The following is a 23,830-nucleotide window of genomic DNA, read 5'->3' as shown; positions in this document are numbered from 1 at the left end:
CACTAGGCCCGCGGGGTCCGATCAAGCTAGAAGCCCAGGAGATCACGAATGACTCCTGTTCACGCGACGGCTTGAGAACCCACTGTTCGGGTCCCTCACCCATTCTCGGGTTGAATGTGCTCAGACTGCTGAACAAAGGCATAGACATTCTGGCTATACGGCCTCCCCGGCGCTGAATGAACAATCCTCCTTTTTGAAGAAGCACTTTGTTTAGTCTGTTAATCACCAGAGTTGACAACGCTACCCTCCTGAAAGTTGATTGTGGACAAAGCTCAAGAGATGTCCGACACGGGTGGAACCGAAGAAATAAAATCAGGCAATTTCTGCTTAAATATATTTCCAGCGCCGCAAGGCGTGTCGGCAGGAATCGACATACGCTCGTAGCGACCATTGCGTTGATTGTAGACCGCTCCAAAGAGAAGCAACGCCATTCTCCTACGAGTCGCAGCCGTGAGATGATAAAGACTCCCCGCTGGTGTTGCGTCTATCTATAGAGGCTGATATCCTGCCAAGTGTTGTAGCAGCGAGGTATGTTACAAGCTGGAGTCCTGCCTAGCGATTAGGCAGCCTCAAGGGACAATTCGGATATCACGTGGCGTTCTTGTCCAAATTATATTTATATTGTTATATTGTTTTCCATAGAAGCATGTAGACCATCTTGTGCGTACCTAGATAAACCATACGCACACAGATCCAGGAACGCGGCGATTCTTGTCTAATGGTCTATCCTGCCTACGCCTCTGCGACGCCGGATGCGGAATTGAATCGCTATCTTTGCAAAAAAAACCACCTTGATTCATTCCAGTTCATGCCCCTGACTCGCAGGCAACTTCTAGCCCCTGATAAGAGGTCTTCGTCTTCGTTGGCGAGAACAGTTCGTGCCATTCATAACATGCAGGCACAATCTCACGCGTATTGCTGAGACCGTTCTTGCCCAGTGCCCAATTCCCTTCTGGCAGATCACTAACCTGATAAGCCACTATGAGTTTAAAGGAACTGCCCTGGCTCGTGACCGTGGGATGTAAGAGCAGACCACGCCCGTGCCTCGCCCCGCTTGAAGGGTGCTACACACCAAAAGTGGCTGCATCTTGGATGCGCTACTTTTGAGCCCGTTTTCGTAAGCAACCGCTGCCGCCGGAAATTGTCAATAACGTAACTTGTTGCAATGTCCGGGATCTAGAGAGTGGCCAATCGACTGTTTATCGTACCGCCTATCGCGCTGCCATATTTAATAGTAGTGATGCCTTTCTTTTGGACGGACATCAGTAATCAACCAACACACGGGCCACGAGGGCCACGCCCGTTGTTCCGGTGGGAAATATTGATAACCACAGCGCTGCTATATTTGGTTCCTGTCATAAACCTAGCTGTTGGCTAGCAATCGGCAAGGTGCGCGCGCGGCTCTTGTGGCCTCGGAACAAACGCTTTAAGGTATGTGTGCTGGAATGCCGAGTGCGTGGCTGACACATTCATGTAAAAGATGCAACAAGCGCACACTCGACGGAGATGTGGCCTATAATCAAACCATCAAACCATCGTGGATGATGCGTGTCGAGATGTTGCCGAGACCGCGGCTCGTTACAGTCATCTCAATTCAGAAACGCCCTGGTTCAACAATGACCGGATCGCTAGGTCCGACTGACACTTGACTTCGACTAAATTCGCACGAGCCTTCGAATCTTGCCGCTCTTGCTCAAACGAGGCTGGACAGAGGATGAATTGAAGACTTCTGGTTTCGCTCATTCTATCGCCTATCATTCATTATCATTTCAAGCAGGATTCCACGGCGACGATAATGGTGTCATTGCTGATTAACACCTCTGGCTGTGAAACAGCTTATCGCTCCCCTCTCACGCAGGACCATGAGCTCCGCTGAACGCGGAACGGCGCTGCGTAGTCACGAAGGATACTTGGTTAGAAGTCGATCTTTCATTTAATTTTAATTTTTCTGGTGAAACACGTGACGGGTCCAGGGAGGTTCTCCTGCCGCGCCTGCAAGATCAACTCCCTTTAAACTAAAAAGAATCGAGCTGGTAGGGGAAATGCAGGAGCGGCATCCAAGTGCCCCTCTGCTTCCCTTAAATGAGTAAGCCCCTCACTTTTCTCCAGTTTCCCTTGGTCTGACCAAAGGCTGTTGCTTTAGATTGTCACTAATTAAATCCCCCTCTTGGTGGCGAGGAATCGCTACCCATGAAGTGTGACTCCTGACCTACTTGTCTCTATCTACGGCTTGGATACATATGCAGACCAATTGCTCGCGGTAGTAGTAATTCTTGGTTCATCCCCGATGCTTTGCATTTCTCCTGAAGAATCCCTTTGTTTCTACTCGGATATACTTGGCGGTAGTGACTGTTCCTGTGGCCCAAACGCTCTACGCAATTTTGAAACTGATCCGCAATAAGACGCCCGTCGGGACTCTGGTGCCACCATGTTGTGTGTGGCCTGCGCGTTGTCCGAAGGTCCGGAACCTCCTCAGTTTTATCAGTAGAGTAGCTGGCACCTCCTCTTTAGGGGATTCAACCTTTGCCTTTGCATGGCGAAAGAGCTTACCAACATCCTTGGGGCATAGGCCCATGCAACTCCAGGGAATCACTTGGGGACCTGAGCTCCGTAATTTACACAGTTCTCTTGCATACTCCGAACAAATTTCTCGAGTTTTTGGGTGGCCACCAGCGCTTATGCAATATTTGTCCTGGGTAGTGGACACTCGCTGTTCCTTCTCACCATTCCATGCGTACCAGTTGCTGTTGTCAGTCCTCCATTCGGTGTGCGCTTATTTATTCCAGGAATTGCACCTCGGAACGCTTCCCAGCTAGTAATCTCCGTCAACATATTTCGTTTGCGCTACTAGATCCATCGGACAGATTCGCTGATATACTCGTGTTTTTCTTATCACCCGAGAAATCTCCCATGGCCGTGATCATCATCGGGGGTCCTTGCGTCGCTATGGTGTCATAGACGACACCAATACAACTGGCTATGACAACGTTTGTGAAATGCATGCTCGCAAAGCACGCGCTTGATTATTTACTTTCGTTCCTTGTCCCTACTCTCGTTGACCGTGTGCATGCATGTTTCGGCGGAGGCCACTGGCGCATTGACGCCCTTACAGCTGAATATGGAATAGTACCGGTTCTCATCTTAGTTGCCGCTCATGGTAATACCAAACCCTTCATTTACTAAATAAGGGAAGGTCTGCATCAAGGCTTTAGCTGAGTGTCACTCGCCTTACCTCATCGTCATGATTCATGTATATGACGTCAGGCTTTCGCCTCTCTTGGTATACGCTGTGACACGTCCAGTGTGTGCTCCAGTCGTCCCAGAATGATTCCGGGGTTCCATGATGGTTGCTACCCAGTAAGCATTCATGTAGGACAATAATGACCGTTTCCCTGCGTTATTGGGGAGACTCGTGATGCTTATGGATCAAAAAATCAGAGTTGGCGATAAAAGGATGGTGGTCAATTATATGAAAATGGGGCCACCACGGTCGATCTCACTGACGGGTCTGAGAAGGAAGGCCGTGAGCGCTGAGAACGTGTTGAAATGGTCGACTGGTCCACTTACCAGTCCAAGCCTTCACTAACGGCATGCCACGTGGCCAAACTCGACGTTCCTGACACGAATCTCATTAACGAAATTCAGGCCAGGAACGTCGAGTCGTATCCAACCAAATCGTCTGAATTGGGATCTGTACTCGGGAACTCTCGCACCTTATTTGGACAGTCCGGACAGCTACTCATTAGTCATGGGATTTTTGAGGATCCGCATATTTGTCTTTGGGTAGTGGACACTCAGTTCTTCTTACCGCCCCATTACCGCCCCATATGTACCAGTTACTCCACCGACTCACTCGTAGCACTCCCGTTCGACTTTATTGACCTCCCAGGAACTTGCACCTACTTTGCTTGCCATGGTGGCCCTTAAAGTCTAGCTTCAACACGCCCCCCTTTTGTTGTTAGGAGCCGCGAATTGGTTTCACCGGTACGCTCGTATTCCCCTAGGTCGTCAGTAGGGTTCTAGAGAAATTTCCCATCGTCAACATGAAAAGTCCTTGTACCCCCTGGAGTACTGTGATACAAACGGGCTATGACAACGTTTGCGAAATGCATGCACTTGCTTGTTCTTGATATGTACTGTCGTTCCTTGGTTCCACCCTCGCTGATCGTGCCCGCCCGTAATGAGATTGAGATCTGTGGTGCATTGGCGCCCATTTTACTTGCCACCGCCTGACCTTATGCATTCAGTTTCTAATGAAAGCTGATAGAGCGGACTCAGCCATCAGGACCGATGCAAACAGCCGCTCCAAACGGCATACGACAACCAAAAGGAATCGTTCCAAAAGAGGTGTGTTGTGTATAGGTTACGCAAACCCGCATGGACCAACATCATACTAGCCGCGAGCCATGCCCCTTTCACGTTACGCTGGAATTCATATCGGCAGTAGCGCATGGAACCAATCACTGCATCTGGATATGGGGCCGAGCGCAGCTGGCGCGTCCACAAAAATCGCAGGCGAACCCCTCTTGAGCGACCCAAACGCGTTGCAGTATTTTCCGTCATCCAATTTCCCATCCCTGCAGCAGCGCGCAGTTCAAATGGAACATCTTGTAAAACACTGACCTCGACAATATTTCCGTGACATGTACACGCTTGGTTCCACATATAGGTAAGGAAGGGGCTACACCAGGAGGGTGGTCTCGATGTGGAAATCAAAACTAACATTATTATTGTTACAAGACCCACATTCACTCTCATGTTACAATCACACCGTATTTGAACAATGAGCGAATCATCGGATCGAATTGCGCCTAAATCCAAAAAGCAGAGCCGACCCGTAAGTTGTTGGAACAAGGATGGAGAAGGAATAATATAAGGACCTTGACGGCGATCGCTTAGCTTTTTGGGGGATAATGGATCCCAGAGCTAGGACAACTGCCAGCCCTTGGAGCAGCTATAGGTGGTAAGGTCAGTTGTGAAGACAATTCGGCTCAACACTGGTATACGCACAAATCGGCACGAATTGACCATCGATCAAGGAACCCTTCAAGTTGAAGTACCAGTAAATTTGATAAAGCACATGGCTCTGGGAGGTGGTGATCATGTCCGTGCAAACCCCTCTGGGAGTATAAGTAACCATTAACTCACGCTATCACAATATAGTGCTGGTGTGTAACCTCCACTTGCAGTTGTCAGGGCATTAGTGAGGGATGACAATGTGAAGGTGGCAGTGGAGCTCGGGGTAATGCCGGCATTAGCTAACCAGGTGTAGGTTGGAAGGGTCTGCGTCATGACCGGCTTTAGCAGAAGTACATGTACCACTTTGCGGGTACACTTTACCTGGAATAATGCTACCGCACGCTCAAAGAAAATGACAGCCTAACCAGCAGAGTAAGCATTGACTCCCACATCGTCAGGAGGATCTAGATGACGTGCCTCTTCGCCAGTCGTGTACCCCGTGATACAGCTGGGCTGCAAGGTGCTATAACACGTTCCATGTGTGCTCCATTCGTGTTCCCAGAAAGATTCCGGAGTTCCAGAGTTGGGCACCCAGTAGGTATCCATATAGGACACCAATGACTGCTGCCCGGCATTGTCAAGGAGGCCTGTAATGTCCGTATAATCGCGGGAGGGATCACACGAAGTGTCGTACGTCAAATCACAGCTGACGATGAAAGCATGATGTTAAGCCATAAGAAAAATGGGGCTCCCATTGATACCACTAACTGGTCTGAAGAGAGATGATGAGTACTGAGAATGTCCTGAAGCCATCAGTGGGCCTACTCACCAGGCCACAATCCGTGGATAGTCCATCTGTAGGCATTGAAGATCCTGAGCAAATGGAAACGACACAGCTATAAGCTCGGACTCACGAGTTAAGTGGACCAGTGGATGGATTCGTATCCCTGGGTTCCATTGAGATCGTGTTTCATCACAGGTCACAGAACATGCCCACCAAAATTGTGTTTGAACGAGTAATCCCTACGGATTGATAACATATGAGCGATGATTCAAATCGTATGGGCAGAGACTCACTCCTGGAGCCTCAAAACAACAGAGGTTCGTCTGGATAGTTGTATTGTGGCAACTGGCTGGTCCCGATGTTCCGCAGTTAGTAGTGGTTCGACCGAACAGTCCCGTCCCGACATCCCTCGGACTCATGTCGGAGCCCAAATTCTGCCTTTCACGTATATACGTCGCTTGAGCGACGTCATATAATTGAGACGCGGCAATAATCACAGAAACGGCGAAGGAACCAAGCATCGTCTGAAGAACGCGACTCAGAGGAGTTCACGAAGGTCCCCCGGGTGTCCTACTCCCCGCTTTTAAGCGCACGGAACGCGTAATATCTGAAGCGGGTTGGGAATAGAAGCGAGATATAGCGGTTGCAGACCCTCTGTATGATATTACGAAGCCATAGGAAGCTGGCGCCCTCCCTATTGGAGACCTCTGCCGTGATTTTACGTTGGGATTGGTGTGCAAGGTAGTGCGTGGTTGGCGTTATTAATTACTCCCCTTGTGCGAAAGGGAGCACTCGAGGCCTCCCATGATATGCCAATTCCACAGCCGAGCGAAGCAGCCAATGATCGTAAGGTATGTAGTATGCATCGCAAGCGAACCTCTCGTGACCTCCACTACCTCATCATACTATAGTGAAGAACGTGCAAAGGAGCGATCCAAGTGATTGCTAAATTTAACATTTTATGGAGCTCGGCAGCAAAGGTTTGGGGGGCTGGGGGTCCACGATTACAATTATGCCAGTTGAAGAGGTTTATTGTGGTCGGCCCATTTTGCTTTCGCGGACACTTGCGTGGGGTCTGGCACACGGCGTCTATTCTTGTTCTCACCGCCACCAATGCATTCCTAAGACATTGGCTTTGTTGCCCCACCGAGGTTTTAATTCAATTGTGGTGTGTCGGGAACGGCTCGCTGCGCTGTGGGCTCCAGCGCACGGCATCTATTCTCGTCTCATCAAATATCCAGCTGAACTGGGCTACTTTTATCTACCGTGCTGTCAAGTGTTAATATTGGGCACCTCTGGTTCTCTTGCATTGTCTCCGACAAGTTTCGGATTGTCACGCCCCTGCCGCCACTGCTGCACCAAAGTCTTTAAAACCCCACTTCTTATGCCGGTCATTCTCGATCGTCTGCATGGCGCGTAATAATAACCCAAATGGAAAAAAAAAATCACTATGGCTCCACCTGTAAGCAGGATTTGACTTCACTCGGGCGGGATATGACATCGGCTAAGGGGTCCACCCATGGCATCCTCTTGTAGAGTGGCTCGGATGTGCGCGAGCGCAGACGTTTCGATCTCAAGTCTAGATAGGATGGTGAGTGACATACAGACAAGAAACCGTGAAAATAATACTTGCCACTCTCCTCCGAATCCTCCGGGATGAAGCCCTTCCTTTTCCTACCTTTCTTTGGGGATGCAGGGACCTAAAGTACAAGTATATGGATGAGATTGGAGAGAAGGCACTACCCTAAACCTTACAAGCCTGCTCAAGTCATAGCAGATGCGCAAAGTAATCCGCCGCTCCTTGACACCATCTGGGCTAATGCAGGCCCTGAGAGCAAGGTGATTGAATAACTCGGCAATGGTGTTCCCGCTCCACTCGGACATTGAGAGTATCGCATATCGTTTATCATTTACATGCCAGTAGAATGTGAGGATGTCGCTATGAATGTTAAATATGAACACCAAAACGATGGAATGGAATGGAATAGAATAGAATAAATTCTACTCACTTTTCGATCTCCGGCAATGAAGGATATAACTTGCCATGACTCCGACAAAATTCGGAAAGGAGGGCAGCCTCCACTGCGGGCACGAGAGTCTTGTTCTCATATGTTTCACAAAGTCGCAAGGGGTTGAGCTGTAGACAGCATATTGGCAATAAGTTAAAACTCAACTATGGGTCATACCTGCACCAATTTATTCTTCTCAGTACTACGAAAACCAAGAACGTAAACCCTGATTGTTTGCCTTTTGACTGTGGCAATTCTCTGCTGATACGCTACACGGTAACGTTGGTTTAACCGTCTTTTAGTTACAGCGCGCCGAAGGGCTTCATTTTGTGACAGACCTTTTGCAAGGCGCTGGTTTAAGACACTTTGATGATGGTGCTGGACCCGCATGTCGAGTCTAGTAACAATATCGTCCGGACGCAGTGTTGGTACACTATCCACTGGAGCCTGAGTGGTTGTGGGGAGTGGTGGAGGATGTGATGGTGCAGGGAGAATACTACCGGAAGGTCGTATATTGAAATGAGCTAGCGTTTCAGCGATGACCGGATCCCTAAATACGCGTTCCGGAGTCCCATGTTTCGCTAGAAGAACATATGAGAGTGTATATGAGACCGGACAGAGGGAATGGGCGTACATAAATGATCAATGCAAGGAGAGCATACAATAATTTCTCGTCGAAAGTAGATACCGCAAACTCGGCATTGCGAATTTCGTCGGGCCTTTACTTGCTGTAAGCCTGAATCGTATCCGTCAGAAGGGGTCGGGGCAACGTACCTCCACTTCCTTGATATTTTCTGCGTCCTCCTTAGGCAAGGCATCAAGAGCGATGCATATCTTGCAGTCTCTGTTGGGTTCCTTGAGGGGAAAGTCCTTCCCACAACCATCGCAGACATTGAACAACATGATATGCCACTAAAAAAATGGCTTAGAACTGGACTGAAGGCCTCTTATATGTTGTGCGTGGCTTAAAACCTTATGAGTGGTTGACAGCCGAGTGGCGTGTGGCGTGTGGCTGCTCAATGGTGACATTAGATTTTCATGATGTGTACATTGGTACGGTGTGCCTCAGGCAAGCCAGAATTAGAGGAAATCAAGACATAAAGGGATGGCAGGCAGGCAGGTATGACTAAAGCTTGAGAATGCAGTGAAGCACAAGAATAGACGCCGTACGCAAGTGTCCGCGGAAGCAAAATGGGGCCGACCAGGGATCAATAAACTTCTGGGTACAATCGTGGATTCTCAAACTTTGACCTAATCGCTCCCGAGCTCCGTACCTCATGTGCGGCGCTTGTGGTTGAACATCGTCGCAAGAACGTCTCATCCGAAGACAGGAGAAGGGCAACCAATGACAGGACGGGACAGCCTTTGATATTAAATAATAGCCGAAGCCGAGGGCTTGCTTAATTGGCCTAGACCGTGCGCAAATTAAGAAAGCTATTGTACAGGTTGTTCAGTTTCCGAAATTACATAAGTGGATCACTGTTATCTAATGAAGCGTTTGATATGCCACTCTGATAATATTGGCCAGGCGCCTTTCCCTCCATCCGACCCGTGATCTCCCTCTAATTCGCTTCCATGGAAGCGGGCCACTAATTTGAAGACCTACGAACCCCTCGTGTATGCTACGATGTAAGGGGACAAAGAGCCGTCGATAGCCGTGCTGCTATGCGACAACAAGATCGTGGTCCAGGGGCAAGAGCAAATGGCGGGGACACCGGTCACAATTCACTCATCCGTGAACCGACCCGCGGAGTTCCAGTGCCCCGTGAACTTCACTGAATACACAGTCGGCGAGGAAGATAGTTGGGAGCTTTATGTGAGTACGCAACACTGTCATCCACTCGAGTGGCTCAGGCCTTTACGCTATCTATCGGAGCCATTTCCTTGTAGTAGGCAGCTAGCTAAACGCATGTGCATATTATAGCAAAGGAAGACGCGAACGACTAGAAAGCAATTCATTACTTGACGCGCGGTCAGCGTTATTCCTGCCTATTAGGTTCACTAAGGGTGAGCTGCCTGCCACCAAATGCCCCCTTCAACACACGCCTCCGTGATCGCTAACCACGGATGCGCCATGCGTAGGGATCCCAAAATCCATTATTTTCCCTCTTGGTTCAAGATACTACGGCACGCTTTTCTGGGCCTCCTAATGATCGCTCGCAGGCCTCAGCTCCCCCTCCAAGCATCCAGATCACGACATGGATGAGATATAAGCCTGAGGAGATCAATTAATCCCACAAGCCGGCGTTCATCATGGTAATATTGTGACGTGCGCTGCACTCTTCCCTGATGATCTTCTATTGCACTCGGGTTTGGCAGTGGTATCATCGAAGCTGCTGACATTGACCATCAGCGCACAATCTGCCGATTTCAGTGCGATCCAGCCAATCTCCCGGTCTGGATTGAATTTGTCCATGGTAGCCACCGAGTTGCTACCGGGGATAGTGATGGGAATATCACAGTCCTCGGGTATGGTGCAACCCCTGTGAAGTTTGGCATTCTTCTCACTGGTTCCAGCCCTGCTGGAACCGCTATCTCAGACAATGGATTATTCACCGTACGAGTCTGACAACTTTTGGTGCGATGGCACATATCTATGGGGATCCATCCATTCGGCTCCTCACCCATTCTCCAACTTCAAGTTATCATATCTGCTTTCCCTAGTATCCAGAGTTCCTCACCGTCGGTTCTCTCCGGGGGGCATGATATGTCGGCGCGTTCTCAGCTTTCGCGTGGTCAACAGAATCATGCGAGTTTATTGCATGTTATTATGTGATGGTGTCCAATTCTTGGATCATCAATCCCACCGTCTCTCCAACTTGCTCATATCTTATCCCTGATCCTATGTTCACTCCCCTTAGCGGAAGGCAACACGGCTTATGTACATTCCGAGGCAGATGCAGGGCGTGACTCTGAAGGATCAAACGCCCAGTTTATGACCTCTCGCCAAGCAACCCGGACAAAGTTGGGTTCTTGGGTACGGGGGGATGCGCCACCACTCACAGAACGACAAGAGATGGTCCCTCCGTATCCATTCATCTGCAACAGGGGGAAACCCACTCGTCGATTCCTCTCATCAGTGTGCTAGAATTTCCACGGGAACATCGACCGATCACTTCCCAGAAAGCCTGGTACGGTCATCGAGTTTCGTATGATGCTCTGGATCTCTACCGCCCTCGGTCCAGCAGGGATGGAACTCGATTCCTGCTCCAAGGCAAGCTGAGAGCCCCAATTGTCGTCGATATCAGCCAAATAGTTTTGCATTTACCAGTGTGTCCATTATTGCATACCTGCCACTCAGTTGGCTCTTGAATTGTGAACAGTCTTTGAAGTGGATAACCTAATATAGCGTAGGAATAGCCGAGGAGGTCTTGGCGACATTGGGGCGTTGATTTTCCCAAACAAGCTGCTCGGAAGGTTCCCCAGGAAATCCTTCAGTGAACGCGAAGGGCGTGTCACGCGGAGGCACTGGGGTGATAGGACTCCCCATGAGCAGAAGTAGTAGAGGGAATCGAGAACGCACAATTTCCAGGTAGGGACACCCATTGTGGCGCGCTCGTGTGATTGTCATCTGAGAGTACAGAGATCGAGATAGTATTTTGTACGGATGGGACTTCATCACTCGAAGTATTAATCCACCCAGTCTTGAGGACGAAGACTAGGTATCCCATGTTTTAGAACGACAGCGAAATAGGATACCTGGATGTCTGCTTACGTAAGTAATTGCTGCAAGTTTGAGTCGGCGTCACACAAAGACATTGATGCATATTGCTGGAGAGCGGATAACCGAGAGGGGTGACGAGGTGGACACTAGATGAGACTCTGATGTTCGTATGTGCAATCAATTCGAATATTCGGACGAGATTGCGTTTGGTGGTCCGAACCTCAACGATGAACACCATCGCTTGAAGGGAGCGTAGTAAACACAAGTGGGTTTTTTGGATTTTGTTATTGCTTTTGGTGGCGTAGTTAACAAACCATCGCCGACAGAAGGTGCTTCAATACGTATTGTCCTGTTTTGGCAGTGGTCACTGCTGCCTTATTTGTCGTGCAGCTCAACTTTCTTCTTTGCTCACAACACTCTCTACGATTGCTGATATACGATGCCTAATCGATTGAAGTTTTTTAAAAGGGGGCACTCTCCTGTGCCTCCCGGCGGCCCATCGCCACCCTCGACTTCCGTTCCCAACCTCCAGATCACTTCTTCTCCAATTGAAAGCGATGCAACAACTAGCACAGACCACGGTGGATCTGATAGATCTCATCTTAAGCCTTTTACTGCTACTGGTGGTAGTTCTCGAAGCCGGAAGCAGCGGAGGTCTGTTCGGCACGCTATAGATCAGCTGTTCAGCAGAAGTCCCAGCCCCGATCCCACTCATATCGACCAATCGAACTCCTCCGATCCCAGACAATTTGACTCCTCTGCGCCCGATCTGCCATCCCCAACCGTCCCTGCTGGTGACGGAAAGAAAACAATCATTGCCGCCACAAGGCTCGTCCTCCAAACTGCCGCCTCTGCTCTTAAGTTCGTCCCTATTCCAAACCTCGATCAGATACCAAGTATACTCCTGACATGGCTCCAAGTTTACGAGGTTCGCAGGTTGTTGCGATTTTGCGATCTAATGAAATAACCTCCATGTTTTCATGCAGACGATTGACAACAATGACGAAAACCTCAAGGGATTAGACGATGAAGTTAGAAAGGCTCACGAAACGATCTTTAGACCTCTCCAGTTGTGGACTGGCCAAGTTCCTCCCGAAATAAGTGATCTGATTCAACGATTTAATTTGTATGTGCATTTAAATCATCGTTCTCTCGCCCAAATCTTGACCCTCGGTTACAGAGCTCTAAAACAACAAGTAAAGCAAATAGAGGCACTCAAACGTCAAAAGCTTGCCAAGAGGGTAATTTTAGCGACTGAAATAACCCAGGAAATAAGCGCCGTACAGTCGTGCATCCGTGATGCCATCTCCCGCTTTTCGGTTCGTCTCTTCTACGTTCAGGCCATTAGAAGATTGACTGGGGGATTCTCCATAGACTGCTGCGACAACTCTAAATCTCCTTCACACAATTCGGTTATCGGTGGACTGTTTGTTGTTCTCCATTGATTTCACCGTTTGGAATTTAATGAACATTTCAGATGAACTCTCAAAACTCCACAAAGCAAATGCGGGATATTCTGCCGTGAAAAGCAAGTCGGAGTGCCTGGAAAGTACGCGTGTCCAGATCCAGGAATCGATACTCGATCATTTAGAGAACCGGAAGCACCGATTTGTCTGGCTTCGTGGCTCTCCGGGTACGGGGAAGACTGCTATATCAATGAGTGTTGCCTCGGCTCTTAACAAGCAGGGACGCCTGGCAGCATCTTTCTTCTGGGACAAAAATCGTCAGGGAGAAGGACTTGCTTCGATTGAACACTTTCCCTCTACTCTTGCACGTCAGCTTGCCTTGTTTAACGCCGAGTATGAAGGTCTTCTTGTCAGCCAACTCCGACAGTCCCTGGCACTGAAGGACCTCCGACTGGAGGAGCAGATGGGATCTTTGATTGTCGATCTCATACACAAACTCTTATCTTTGCGCAGGGAGCGCCCCGTCATTATCTTGGATGGACTGGACGAGTGTGGGGCTCAGGAAGAACTTAAGTCCTTAATGAAGCTAGTACTTATCCTTGATGAGCTGCCTCCCGCATTTGCCGTGTTGGTCAGCTGTCGGCCAGAGTCATCCGTTGTGTCGGCTTGGGTTAGAGCTCGAGCTCAGGGTCTTGTCATACCTTGTGAAGACATGGACATTGTCGCCGAGGAAGAGAAGTTTCACACTATCCACCGCATGGTGGAGGAAGGCCTTCGGGATTGCATCGATAACTCTTCCTGGAAACCATCAAAAGAAGAAGTGGATGTGTTTGTCTCAGCATGTCGTGGATTGCCAATTATTGCCTCAATCCGAGTCCGGGATGTCTCCTTTCAAACCTGTCGTGGTGCAACCCTTCGATCCGAGTTCGAATACTTTCGTGATTTGATCGATGCCCCTGAAGACATCAATAAGGAGTACCTGCGTGTACTTCGCCGTGCCTATATAGTCGGTTCATCTAGAGTCCGTACACATACAGCCCAGAAGTACCGCCAAGTGGTTGCGACAATCAACGCGGGATTCGAGCCACTAAGTGTGTTTTTTATATCGCAGCTGTCAGGAATTGCCGAGGAAGAGGTCCTAGCCATATTGGATCCAATTCGCTCAATTGTTGATCTTTCTTCAAAGAGTGGCTTGGAACGTTCTTCGGAAAGTCCTCCAGAAGGTCCTCCAGACAGTCCCTCAGAGGATATCCAGAGTGTCAAATTCTATCATGCAACGATGAAAGAGTTTATAACGGGGGATCCGATTGGTGATGAAAATGACGAAGTATTCTTTATCAGGGATGCGAATAAGTATTTCATCGGACTGCCACTCCTCCGATTTTTCAATAATAGTTGTGAGCAGGATGTGTTTGGGTTGCCCACTGTTCTCCCTTTAGGAGATAAGGGGAAATGGAGCGATTTTATGGGGGGAGAACGCCATCTCCCTCATCATCTCCGATATGCTCATGAATACTTATTGAAACACTTGGACTCCTCACAACTCTTGGCACGAGGGTCCGATTTGCAGAACGAGTTTAATACATTCCTCACACGAAACTTGGTTACATTTATGCACCTGGCACCGGATGATGAATTGGGTGGGGGATTCCCTGATCAATTGGGCGGGGAATTCCCTGATGGATTTGATGAATTCAAGGTAAATAAAATCGTTGTGTCGCGATTATTTTAATATGATGTTATTTTTGACAGAATTCCGATTCATTCAAACTTTTGAGAGAAGCTCGAGAAAAGCAATCAGTGAAGTATTCGTCTTTGAAGGATTCGGTATATAGTGTAATTTCCTGGGAACCATGGCACCTCTATCGATCGACCCTTCCTTTCACCCCGTCCTCATCACCTTTTCACAAACTGTATGGCCACCTCTCCGATCCTGTCCGGATCTTCACCATTTCCGGCGAGTTTTCTGGGCACAAAATCCCATTGAGTGAGGATTTACTCGATGCTCGAATGGTCATGGAGGCGAAGCTAGGTAATTTGCCAAAGAAGGCTGATAGTCAGGATGTTTATGATGCTCAATTCAACGACCGTGATGTTTGTAATGGTATCGTGACATGCGCAGCACTCTCCCTTGATGGTCGCCATGTAGCTCTTGGTTTTGGTAGCGGTGTCGTCGAGCTTGTCGATATCGACCATCAGTGTACGATTTCCCGATTCGAGCTCGATCCACCCAACCATCCAGTCTGGATCGAATTTGTCCATGGCAGCCACCGAGTTGCTGCTGAGGACAATGAGGGGAACGTCACCATCCTTAGCCACGATATGACTTCCATTAATATCGGTACTCTTCCCAACAATCCTCTTCCTGCTGTAACTCGAGTATCAGATAATGGATTATTTATCATACGGGTTCCACGGAACGCTGATAGTTCTTGGTACGACAGCATGACCCTCATATCCATTTCGGGTGACCCGCACATGCAGCACCTTGCACCCCCTACTTCCAATAGTTTCACTCCAACTTCCAACCCTCCTATCTTAGCTTCCAAGTCTTCTACTAGGTCCTCTGCATTCCCAGTGATCGCTATTCCTCACCGTCGCACGCTTGGGTTTTCTCCGGCCGCACGCTATATCGGCGCTTTCGATGGCCTCAGCGCTTTCACCTGGTCGACAGGTTCAGGTGAGCTCATTGCGAGTTATCGTGTGACGGATTTCGATTTTTGGATCATGAATCCTGCTGTTCCCCTTGCCTGCTCTTATCACATCCCTGATCCTGTATCCACTCAGCCTACCCTTTCCTTGACAGAAGGTGAAGCAGCAGATATACACCATTCCAAAACGCGCACAGGGCATAACTTGGACGAATCCTGGATCAAGTGCCCATTTTATGTTCTCTTGCAAAAGGAGAAAAAGCGGGGGATCCGGAAGCAGCCATTTTATTCGTCCGCTGCTGGAAGAGCTCCACTGCTCGGAGCCAGTAGAACACCCGGCGAGCTATCAATGTTCTTCAATGGCAAATTTGAGCTCGTTATTCCCGAGCAGTACCACCCAACCATCCTTTCTGGTGCCGAACGTCCACCTTGGTATGGTGATAAAGTGCCGTCTGATCCTACCCATCTGTACAGCCCTCGGTCCAGCAGAGATGGGACTCGATTCCTCCTCCAAGGCCGGCAGACAGCTCCAATTGTTGTTGATCTTAGCCAAGTCGTTTAGGATGTTCGTGGTCAGTTGCAATATCTTCCTATTTACCTTTGCGCGTTCTATCCACTGTTAGAGGGGAATCGCAAAGTTTCACTAGGTCGCCCTTCCATCTTTCTGGACTTCCCTCGGACGAGGTCCCCTTTCCCTAGGGTGCAGTAGGTATAGATAAAGTTTGAGGACTTCAACAGACCTATGACCATTCCTTACACTGTCGTTTAGTCTCAGGTCGAGCAAAATGAGCCAGAGACTTTTTCGATTTTACTCTTTTCATGGCACCTTGATACGCTTTCACTCTGTATCAATATACCTGCCCACCTGACCGAAGCAAATACCCCGTTACCACTCCTTCGAACTTGCTAAATGATCGATATTTCCTTTCCCAGTTCAATCATTTCACCCGACGTTCATCCTCAGCTGCATATAAGTAATGTAACAAAAAGATTGACGTAGTAGAAGTGCTAGATGTATGTGTGGGCGAGCATTTAATGAAGATCCCTACTAATACTCACGAGATATGGGGTCAAGAGTGACAGTCTTTGCATCGTGTTAAATAACGCCAACATATGGGCGACCCTGTCGCCCACGAACTTATGAGACTCGAAAAGTACCTCGTTCCGCCCCCTGTCCCATCCCAGCCTAGTTGCGCCGAAACCTGTGGCCAGCAAAAGTTGGAAACCAAAAGAGGATTTGTGTCGCATTCAGATTAATCCCAAGACTAATGGGCAAAGAAGTATCCTTGAGCCCTCCCACCCACGGTAGCAGTTCTCGATGACTTTCATCCTGGAATCATGCATGCCAGGAAAGAGCAACTTTTTTTTATCAAACTGTTTATTGTGTTCGGAACCCGACACGCCAGGATCCTCGACGTACCAGCATCAGACTGGGATGGCCATTGATCCAGACTTAAATGGGAAAGTAGAGAGTGTAGATCTACTCAATCGTTCCAACTTATGATGGCAATTGTGAAAGTACGTCCGAGTATCTGTACGTGATGACTCACCAGAGGAAAATGGTCTGGGGTTCACTCGGACGAACGAGGACGAGTAAGTACTCCCACCTATTATTGGAATATCAATGTGCATGCGTACTGATATTTTCTTTATTGACGCGATATCAATTGAGGATATCGTATATACCTCTTTGTCTTGATGCACTCTTCATTGCCGGTTATAGCAGGCAGTCGCTATAAGCGATATTAGCGCTAGGTGTATAAAACACACTGTGCGCGGAAATTTTTCACACCCCCTCAGTTCTCTTGTTCGAGACTGAGGTGATATCCTTTTTTCTTTTACTTTATTCCTTGTATGCGAGTTCTGACTGTATTTACAGACCGCGCGTATAGGTAAAGGAACAATAAACTTAGTTCTCTTGTTCGAGACTGAGACCGCGCGTATAGCTTCTTTACTTTACCTATCCAGATCTGTTATTTTCTACGTCCGCTGAAGCTTGCAGATTGTGAGAGTAAGGAACAGAGAGCGAGAGCCAAGCAGCATTGATCTGCGCAAGCAGAAATAAGTGTCACCATTGAATACTCTTGCGACGATCACTTGATATCATCTGTACTGTAGTAGTCAGGGCTTGAAGCGAGGGTGTGTGTGTCGTGCGCATTGTACCATTGCTTCCGGGGCTCCCCTGCTTGACTTTGACCTCGACTTTTATGTATATTACAGCGGCGCACGTAAATTCGGCCAACGTTCCGTTAGAGCATCGGGGCCCTTGTTCGGTATGCTTCCCATTAACAGGCTCGCTCAGAGTTCTGCTTGTCCCTGCAACGCGCAATCAACTTACATCAAGAATTATCCCTTCTGGCCGTCTCGTCTCGCCTCCTGCCGTGTTTCGTGGGGGTTTGGCGCATCCACTTAGGTGCCTTCGGCCTCGCCACGACCTAAGCCCTTCTTACGAGAAAATTTCCTCCGCAAGTGTGGAATGATTGCTTTCTATCAGTGAAAGATACATTCCTGGGTGGTGCGAGAGTGCTGCTTTCGGATATGTAGAGCTCTTGCCAACTTCAAATGGTAGCCGTTCAGAAGTTCAATGGTGGGGGAGTGACGATCTACGATTCCCGAGTACCATTGCTTCTCACTGGCCTCACTCTGAAGAGTACGAGCGTGCGATGAAGCATGTGTCGCCAAGCAGACCTTCAAAGACCATGTGGGTTGGAACCATCATAGATTTTCGAATTAACAATGGCGTAATCTATCTCTTCCTATTTAGAATGGCGATATCCCTTTCTTCGAAACAATCATTCGCTACCTAGGCACGTATTGAACAAGTCCCTTGAACACCGACACTCGACATCGACACACGCTATCCGTATTCTCTGCCATCGCTGACCAACTTATCACATCAGCAATCACACAACGTGTTGGTCAGGAACGATCGATACTCCTTGCGGGGGTCGCCAGATGCTAGACGGAGTTCAAGTACTCCTCGCGCATCTTACTGGACGAAAGGAGTATTTCCTTAGATCAGACAAAGTCATCGACGTTCTGCAGGAGACGCAGACGAATGATGGGTTGTAGAGTAGATTTTTTGGAGGTTGGAAAGCGGTACTCAGCTTGGTTGTTGGTGTGTCACATATACCTTCATCCAACCGGCTTTGAAGACAAATGCCGCGATCTGGACAAGCCCAAGACAGCGCGGTAAGTGATAACCTCATCCCATAGTGGCATCTCTGATTCATTGAGGTGCCTTCCAATTTCAGTACGAATATCTGCTGAAAGGTTACCTCCTCTCTGGAAAGTTCGAAAAGCGACTTTTGGACATGTGTAAGACTTCCGTTGTTTACAGCCCTTCATAAAACTGCTATTTAAATCTCGAATCCGTAGAAGGCGTTATAAACAATATCTCTCTCCGACTCGTGATCTCCTCTACGTCACTGCCATGGAAGCGGGACGTCCCCACCACCAATTCGAACACCTCGCGTGCTTTTTACGTGGGCCTCCTCGCGCTCGGCGTGGAGACACTTGGCTCGGGACTGACACAAGAACAATCAGATCCCACTGGGCCGCTGAAGGACTAACGACTTCGTGCCACCTGGTATATGCGGAGGTGGAGAGTGGTTTGGGTACTAAGGTGGCGCAAATGAGGATTGACGTGAAGACGCGGTCCGTAAAGGAGTTGGAGGAACAGTGGACGTCCAGGAGGAAGTTCCACCGGGTGAGAACCATGGCTTCGGCGCGCAGGGATTGCTATATAAGAAATAATGTAGGAATAACTGAGGAGTTAGGTCCTAGCAACATGGGAACCAATTAGGTCCTATCGCCACTCGGATCGTTCCCCAGGAAATTCTTCGGTGAACACGAAGTGCGTCACATCCTATCACGCACAGCGGTGAAGGGATTCATAACAGGGGATCCAATTGGTTGTGAAAACGACAGAGTATTCTTTTTTAAATGGTATTTCCTCGGACTGCCTGAGTTGTCAACAATAATGAGCCAGCTGTATTTGGGATGCCCGCTACTCCCATTTTAGGAGAGGGACGGCGATTTCGTTCATTTACATCATATCATGTGGGTGATATCGTGCCTAAGTGCTTTAACGATGCTGATGTCATTTTCTGATAGAATTGCGATTCATTCGGGCTCCGAGAGGGGCTCAAAAGAAGAATCGCGCATGATTCCAATTTCGGAACAGTCATCTTCAACTACCGAACTGTTCTTTGCTTTCATGCCCGTTCAGCCGCTTCCCCTCCTTCCGTCCCTTCCATTTCCATCCTTCCATTCAAATCCTTTGTTAGCCAACCCTCATTGCCGCACGTTCGGGTTTTTTCTCGGTTTACAGAGTTGGTTGCGCGTCATCATGAAACTCAGTTCTTGGATTATGAATCCCCCTTGCTCATATCTCATGTATTCCTGATCCCGTGTCCACCCGACTCACTGAAGGACATGCGACAGACATCCATCATTCCGAATTAGTGGACGCAGAGTAGACGGGTCCTAGGTCAAGCATGCATGAAGACCTTGGCGTCTATTCGCCTGTTGCCGGAAGAGTCTCGCTATTGTGCACCGGAAACGAGTGAGGAGCTACTAATATGGTCCAACTGCAGAATAGAATTCTCTGCCGCGGTGATCTTAGGGTGCATGGCGACAACCGTCTGAGAGCGCCTTCGTACGGTAATCGAGCGCCGTTTCTCTTACCGCCTTCCATCCAGCAAGGATGGAACTCCAAGGCCGGATGACGGTTCCAATTGTCGTCGATATTAGTAAAGTCGTCCAGGATGTCCGCGGTCATCGTCACCCTTAGCCATGGTATCGTCCCCGTGAGTCTTGATATTCTCCCCAACGGCCCCTTCGTGCCGGAACATTGATGTCAGAGGCCTTGGTACGACAACATGTCGGCAACATGACGCCTATACCGACGACCCGCACGTTTTCCTTCTGACCCTTCCACTCCATCCTTCCACCCAAATCCTTTGCTAGCCCTTCCTCGTTGTCGCGCGCATTGGGTTTCCTTCCGGAGCATGGTATTTTGGCACTTGCGATGGAGTCAGCGCTTTCACTCAGTCGACCGAGTCGGGCGAGTTCATTGCCCCTTACAGCGTTACGAATGTCAGTTCTTGATTTATGAATCTCACAGATCCCCACCACTTGCTCATATCTCATCCCTACTCCTGTATCCCCTCGACCCAATCCTCCCTGGTGATTCAGCAGACATGCACCTTTCCGAACTGGATGCGTGACTCAGATGCATCCCAATTTACGGCCTCCCACCAAGCCCGCACGAGGACCTCGGCGTCAATTCGTCTGTTGCAGGAAGAACACCCATTGCTCTGGATAGGAAACATGGTTTGATGGCGGAACAGAGTCCACTGTCTCCATGCGGTACCCGCCGGTTAACGTGGGTTGCGTCAACCAACTAGGAGCCTCATGTGGTGATCGAATTGCCGTTTGATGCTACGAATCACGAATCTCTATCACCTCCGGTCGAGCACTCCAATTGTCGCCGAAATTAGCGGGTCGTTTAGGATGGGTCACGGGTCATTGCGATTCCTTCTTCTCCACTTGTTAGTCGCCTAGTTCGAGCGGTTTTCTGTCACTGCGTCATACATTGTCCTCCGATTTGTACATCATTTGCGCTTGACATTTTATAATATTCATAATAACCAGTCAGTTGTGAACGGCAGGTGAAGGGGGAACAGCATCCTCTTGCTCTGAAGTCAAACGGCGAAGCGCCACCACCCCAAACAAGGATCATACAAGATTTCCTTGCATGGGGATCAATTGAGCCAAGCGTCCTCCCGGCATGGGTTGCTGCACTCATGGAATCCCCATCCGACAACCTATGGCCCATTGATAAACATTGCTCCTACGATACTGGCAGAGATAGTTTGAGGACTGAAGGTGCTTGCGAGCACAAGGAGCCGCATTCCGAACAGATTGTCTTTCGTTTGCCATGAAGCTCTGTACTTGAAAATTTCTGAGCGGCCGTTCATTGTTATCATCCCGTTTATTTGACCTTTCACCTTGCCGGTGATGTTCGATGTTTTGGATAGATTCAAACAGGTTGGAAGTAGAGTGGGTTTGTTGGCGGAAAGAAGAGGAGACAAATTACCTTTTGAACGTTGCGGGGACGCTTTCCAGTCGGTGGCTCTGAGGGAGAGCTAGTGACGGGAAGGGATGGACGGACCGTTTAGCGTGTTAAAGAGTAACAACCTGATGGAGCTATGTTGACGCGTCAACGCGGAGACGGTGGAGTGACATGAGCAGAGGACACAGAGGGAATCGATGAAGTAGAATTTCTAGGGAGGGGAAGGACTAACAAGAAGTCCATTGTGGTGCGCTCGTGTGATTGCCGTCTGAGAGTATAGAGCCTGAGATCGAGATACTCTGTACGGATGGAACTTCGTCATCACTCCAAGTATTAACATCTTCTACCCACCCATTCCCAAGGATAGTAGCACTTGATATGCGGGGGAAGACTTAGGTAAATTCATGTTTTAGAACTCCAGCAAAATAGGATACCTCCGATACTTGGATACCCGGAGGTGCGAGGTCGCCAATTAGAGTTGAGGGAAGCGGACAACCGCAGAAAGGAGTCCAACAGTAATAGTGCAAGATTGGAATATTGATATTTTTCGCATCAGTTCTATTACTGGCCAGTGGCCCGACAAAAATAGTGGATGCCTTGCCTGGTAAGTAATTGCTGCTGAAATTTCGTCTAGGTTTGTGTCGCCATTAACACAAAGCCATCCAGTCAGACACAGCCCACCATCAATGGCTTGGATCCCTATACGAGGAGCTGGGAAGTCATCTAGAGCTGTTCTGGAATCGAAGCAACCGGGCTGAAGCGTATTGCTGGATGGCAGTGGAGAGGGAACAACTGACAAGGTGGACAACAGACGAGACCCTGATGTTTGTGTGTGCAATCAGTTTAATATTCGCGTATAGGACAGTTCGCTATGGCAGGAAACACAAGGCTGCGTTTGGTGGTTCGAACCAAATAACTATCAACGACAGCGACAATGCTAAAAAATTACTTACAAGGGAACGTAGTAAACACAAGTGGTTTTTTTGGATTTCGCTATCGGCCCCAGATAGCGTAGTTAACATTCCATCGCCAACAGAAGGGTATTTCAATATTTGTTGTCCTGCTTTGGCAGTAGTTAGGACAGTACTGCCTTATATGTCGATGTGTGGTCGAGGGCGGTTCAACTCTCTCCTCTCTGCCCACAACGCCCTCTGCGATTGCTGATACACGATGTTTGATCGACTTAAGTTTTCTAACAGAGGACACTCTCCTGCGCCTCCCGGTGGCTCTTCGCGACCCTCGACCTCTGTTCCCAGCCTTCAGATCACTACTCCTCCCATTGAAAGCGTTGCAACAACTAGCACAGATCGCGGTGGATCTGATAGATCCGGTCTTAAGCCTCTGACTACTACCGGCGGTAGTTCTCGAGGCCGGAAGCAGCGGTGGTCTGTTCGGCACACTATAGCTAAGCTGTTGAGCAGAAGTCCCGGTCCCGATCCCACTGATATCGACCAATCGAAGCCCTCCGATCACAGACAATCTTCCCCTTCTACGCCTGACCCACCACCCCCTAATTTATCGCCATCTCCCGTTCTCCCTGAGGGGGCCATCGATATCCCTCACATGATGCCCCACGAACCCATCATCCATAACAACACTGAGACACCCCACCCACCACCAGGACGCACAAGCGTGAACTCAGATGCCCCATCGTCAACAGATCGGACACCGTCATCTTCAGCTGTCCCTGCTGGTGACGGAAAGAAAACAATCATCGCCGCCACAAAGCTCGTCCTTCAAACTGCCGCCTCTGCCCTTAAGTTCGCCCCTATTCCAAACGTCGATCAGATACCAAGTATACTTCTGAAATGGCTCCAAGTTTACGAGGTTCGCAGGTGTTGTTGCGATTTTGCGATCTAATGATATAACCTCCATGTTTTCATGCAGACCATCGACGACAACGACGAAAATCTCAAGGGATTAGACGATGAAGTTCGAAAGGCTCACGAAACGATTTTCAGGCCAGTCCAGTTGTGGACTGGCCAAGTTCCTCTCGAAATAAGTGAACTGATTGAACGATTTAACTCGTATGTGCATTCATTCATTGTTCTCTCGCCCAAATCTTGACCCTCGGTCACAGAGCTCTAAAACAACAATTAAAGCAAATCGAGGCACTCAAACGTCAAAAGCTTGCCAAGAGGGTAATTTTAGCGACTGAGATAACGCAAGAAATAAGCGCCGTACAGTCGTGCATCCGTGATGCTATCTCCCACTTTTCGGTTCGTCTCGTTTATGTTCAAGCCATTAGAAGATTGACCGGGCGATTCTCCATAGGCTG

General features: G+C 48.9%; 9 protein-coding genes across 9 annotated transcripts; 5 read left to right on the top strand and 4 right to left on the bottom strand.

Moving 5' to 3' along the window:
* Positions 1 to 4,895: 4,895 nt before the first annotated feature.
* On the bottom strand, positions 4,896 to 6,162 carry EI90DRAFT_3145686 (ribonuclease T2; the record flags this gene model as incomplete). The annotated part of the gene is made up of 9 exons (XM_039065324.1): positions 4,896 to 4,954; positions 5,011 to 5,086; positions 5,149 to 5,283; positions 5,341 to 5,379; positions 5,437 to 5,665; positions 5,785 to 5,814; positions 5,874 to 5,906; positions 5,957 to 5,982; positions 6,037 to 6,162. The coding sequence occupies 9 exons, from the start codon at positions 6,160 to 6,162 to the stop codon at positions 4,896 to 4,898; spliced, it is 753 nt and encodes a 250-aa protein (XP_038915661.1).
* A 322-nt stretch (positions 6,163 to 6,484) lies between these two features.
* EI90DRAFT_1091566 (uncharacterized protein) lies at positions 6,485 to 7,327 on the top strand. Its single transcript, XM_039051477.1, has 2 exons — positions 6,485 to 7,205; positions 7,280 to 7,327. The coding sequence occupies exon 1, from the start codon at positions 6,705 to 6,707 to the stop codon at positions 7,161 to 7,163; it is 459 nt and encodes a 152-aa protein (XP_038915660.1). The 5' UTR covers positions 6,485 to 6,704; the 3' UTR covers positions 7,164 to 7,205; positions 7,280 to 7,327.
* EI90DRAFT_3059158 (uncharacterized protein) lies at positions 7,011 to 9,070 on the bottom strand. Its single transcript, XM_039060414.1, has 9 exons — positions 8,725 to 9,070; positions 8,527 to 8,664; positions 8,387 to 8,471; positions 8,091 to 8,333; positions 7,930 to 8,021; positions 7,753 to 7,880; positions 7,499 to 7,682; positions 7,377 to 7,443; positions 7,011 to 7,322 (listed from the first exon to the last, which is right to left on the bottom strand). Exons 1-9 carry the CDS (start codon positions 8,779 to 8,781, stop codon positions 7,192 to 7,194), a joined length of 1,125 nt encoding a protein of 374 aa, XP_038915659.1. The 5' UTR covers positions 8,782 to 9,070; the 3' UTR covers positions 7,011 to 7,191.
* Positions 9,071 to 10,836: 1,766 nt separating this feature from the next.
* Positions 10,837 to 11,654, bottom strand: EI90DRAFT_3016595 (uncharacterized protein; the record flags this gene model as incomplete). Its single annotated transcript, XM_039057012.1, has 4 exons — positions 10,837 to 10,971; positions 11,043 to 11,092; positions 11,276 to 11,410; positions 11,468 to 11,654. 4 exons carry the CDS (start codon positions 11,652 to 11,654, stop codon positions 10,837 to 10,839), a joined length of 507 nt encoding a protein of 168 aa, XP_038915658.1.
* On the top strand, positions 11,406 to 14,036 carry EI90DRAFT_1091752 (uncharacterized protein). Its single transcript, XM_039051478.1, has 7 exons — positions 11,406 to 11,681; positions 11,743 to 12,344; positions 12,403 to 12,542; positions 12,597 to 12,735; positions 12,791 to 13,599; positions 13,670 to 13,866; positions 13,934 to 14,036. The coding sequence occupies exons 2-6, from the start codon at positions 11,856 to 11,858 to the stop codon at positions 13,767 to 13,769; spliced, it is 1,677 nt and encodes a 558-aa protein (XP_038915657.1). The 5' UTR covers positions 11,406 to 11,681; positions 11,743 to 11,855; the 3' UTR covers positions 13,770 to 13,866; positions 13,934 to 14,036.
* Positions 14,037 to 14,572: 536 nt separating this feature from the next.
* On the top strand, positions 14,573 to 16,494 carry EI90DRAFT_3059140 (uncharacterized protein). The gene is made up of 2 exons (XM_039060413.1): positions 14,573 to 16,318; positions 16,340 to 16,494. Exon 1 carries the CDS (start codon positions 14,833 to 14,835, stop codon positions 16,033 to 16,035), a length of 1,203 nt encoding a protein of 400 aa, XP_038915656.1. The 5' UTR covers positions 14,573 to 14,832; the 3' UTR covers positions 16,036 to 16,318; positions 16,340 to 16,494.
* On the bottom strand, positions 16,373 to 17,033 carry EI90DRAFT_3059138 (uncharacterized protein). Its single transcript, XM_039060412.1, is given in 3 exon segments — positions 16,373 to 16,481; positions 16,533 to 16,540; positions 16,551 to 17,033. The coding sequence occupies 3 exon segments, from the start codon at positions 16,719 to 16,721 to the stop codon at positions 16,412 to 16,414; spliced, it is 249 nt and encodes an 82-aa protein (XP_038915655.1). The 5' UTR covers positions 16,722 to 17,033; the 3' UTR covers positions 16,373 to 16,411.
* Positions 17,034 to 18,806: 1,773 nt separating this feature from the next.
* On the top strand, positions 18,807 to 19,535 carry EI90DRAFT_1091084 (uncharacterized protein). The gene has a single exon (XM_039051476.1). The coding sequence runs from the start codon at positions 18,907 to 18,909 to the stop codon at positions 19,276 to 19,278; it is 372 nt and encodes a 123-aa protein (XP_038915654.1). The 5' UTR covers positions 18,807 to 18,906; the 3' UTR covers positions 19,279 to 19,535.
* Positions 19,536 to 22,456: 2,921 nt separating this feature from the next.
* Positions 22,457 to 23,806, top strand: EI90DRAFT_1091894 (uncharacterized protein). The gene is made up of 2 exons (XM_039051479.1): positions 22,457 to 23,579; positions 23,633 to 23,806. The coding sequence occupies exon 1, from the start codon at positions 22,723 to 22,725 to the stop codon at positions 23,410 to 23,412; it is 690 nt and encodes a 229-aa protein (XP_038915653.1). The 5' UTR covers positions 22,457 to 22,722; the 3' UTR covers positions 23,413 to 23,579; positions 23,633 to 23,806.
* The last annotated feature ends 24 nt before the right edge of the window (positions 23,807 to 23,830 follow it).

Source organism: Cantharellus anzutake (genome assembly GCF_015039405.1).
Source record: "Cantharellus anzutake strain C23 chromosome Unknown EI90scaffold_25, whole genome shotgun sequence".
Classification (NCBI taxonomy): Eukaryota; Fungi; Basidiomycota; class Agaricomycetes; order Cantharellales; family Hydnaceae; genus Cantharellus; species Cantharellus anzutake.
Note: the sequence above shows the minus strand (reverse complement) of the source record. Positions and strands in the feature narration are given on the sequence as shown.

Bases quoted from the DNA above. Each gene is read 5' to 3' on its own strand.
- EI90DRAFT_3059138 (XM_039060412.1), bottom strand. From the start codon at position 16,721: ATGCGACACAAATCCTCTTTTGGTTTCCAACTTTTGCTGGCCACAGGT.
- EI90DRAFT_1091752 (XM_039051478.1), top strand. From the start codon at position 11,856: ATGCCTAATCGATTGAAGTTTTTTAAAAGGGGGCACTCTCCTGTGCCT. The intron at 12,543-12,596 runs GTATGTGCATTT...CCTCGGTTACAG, and splicing joins CTGATTCAACGATTTAATTT to AGCTCTAAAACAACAAGTAA. The intron at 12,736-12,790 runs GTTCGTCTCTTC...GATTCTCCATAG, and splicing joins ATGCCATCTCCCGCTTTTCG to ACTGCTGCGACAACTCTAAA.
- EI90DRAFT_1091566 (XM_039051477.1), top strand. From the start codon at position 6,705: ATGGAGCTCGGCAGCAAAGGTTTGGGGGGCTGGGGGTCCACGATTACA.
- EI90DRAFT_3059140 (XM_039060413.1), top strand. From the start codon at position 14,833: ATGGTCATGGAGGCGAAGCTAGGTAATTTGCCAAAGAAGGCTGATAGT.
- EI90DRAFT_3059158 (XM_039060414.1), bottom strand. From the start codon at position 8,781: ATGTCACCATTGAGCAGCCACACGCCACACGCCACTCGGCTGTCAACC. The intron at 8,334-8,386 runs GTACGCCCATTC...ATGTTCTTCTAG, and splicing joins TCCTTGCATTGATCATTTAT to CGAAACATGGGACTCCGGAA. The intron at 7,683-7,752 runs GTGAGTAGAATT...TAACATTCATAG, and splicing joins TCATTGCCGGAGATCGAAAA to CGACATCCTCACATTCTACT.
- EI90DRAFT_1091894 (XM_039051479.1), top strand. From the start codon at position 22,723: ATGTTTGATCGACTTAAGTTTTCTAACAGAGGACACTCTCCTGCGCCT.
- EI90DRAFT_1091084 (XM_039051476.1), top strand. From the start codon at position 18,907: ATGGAAGCGGGACGTCCCCACCACCAATTCGAACACCTCGCGTGCTTT.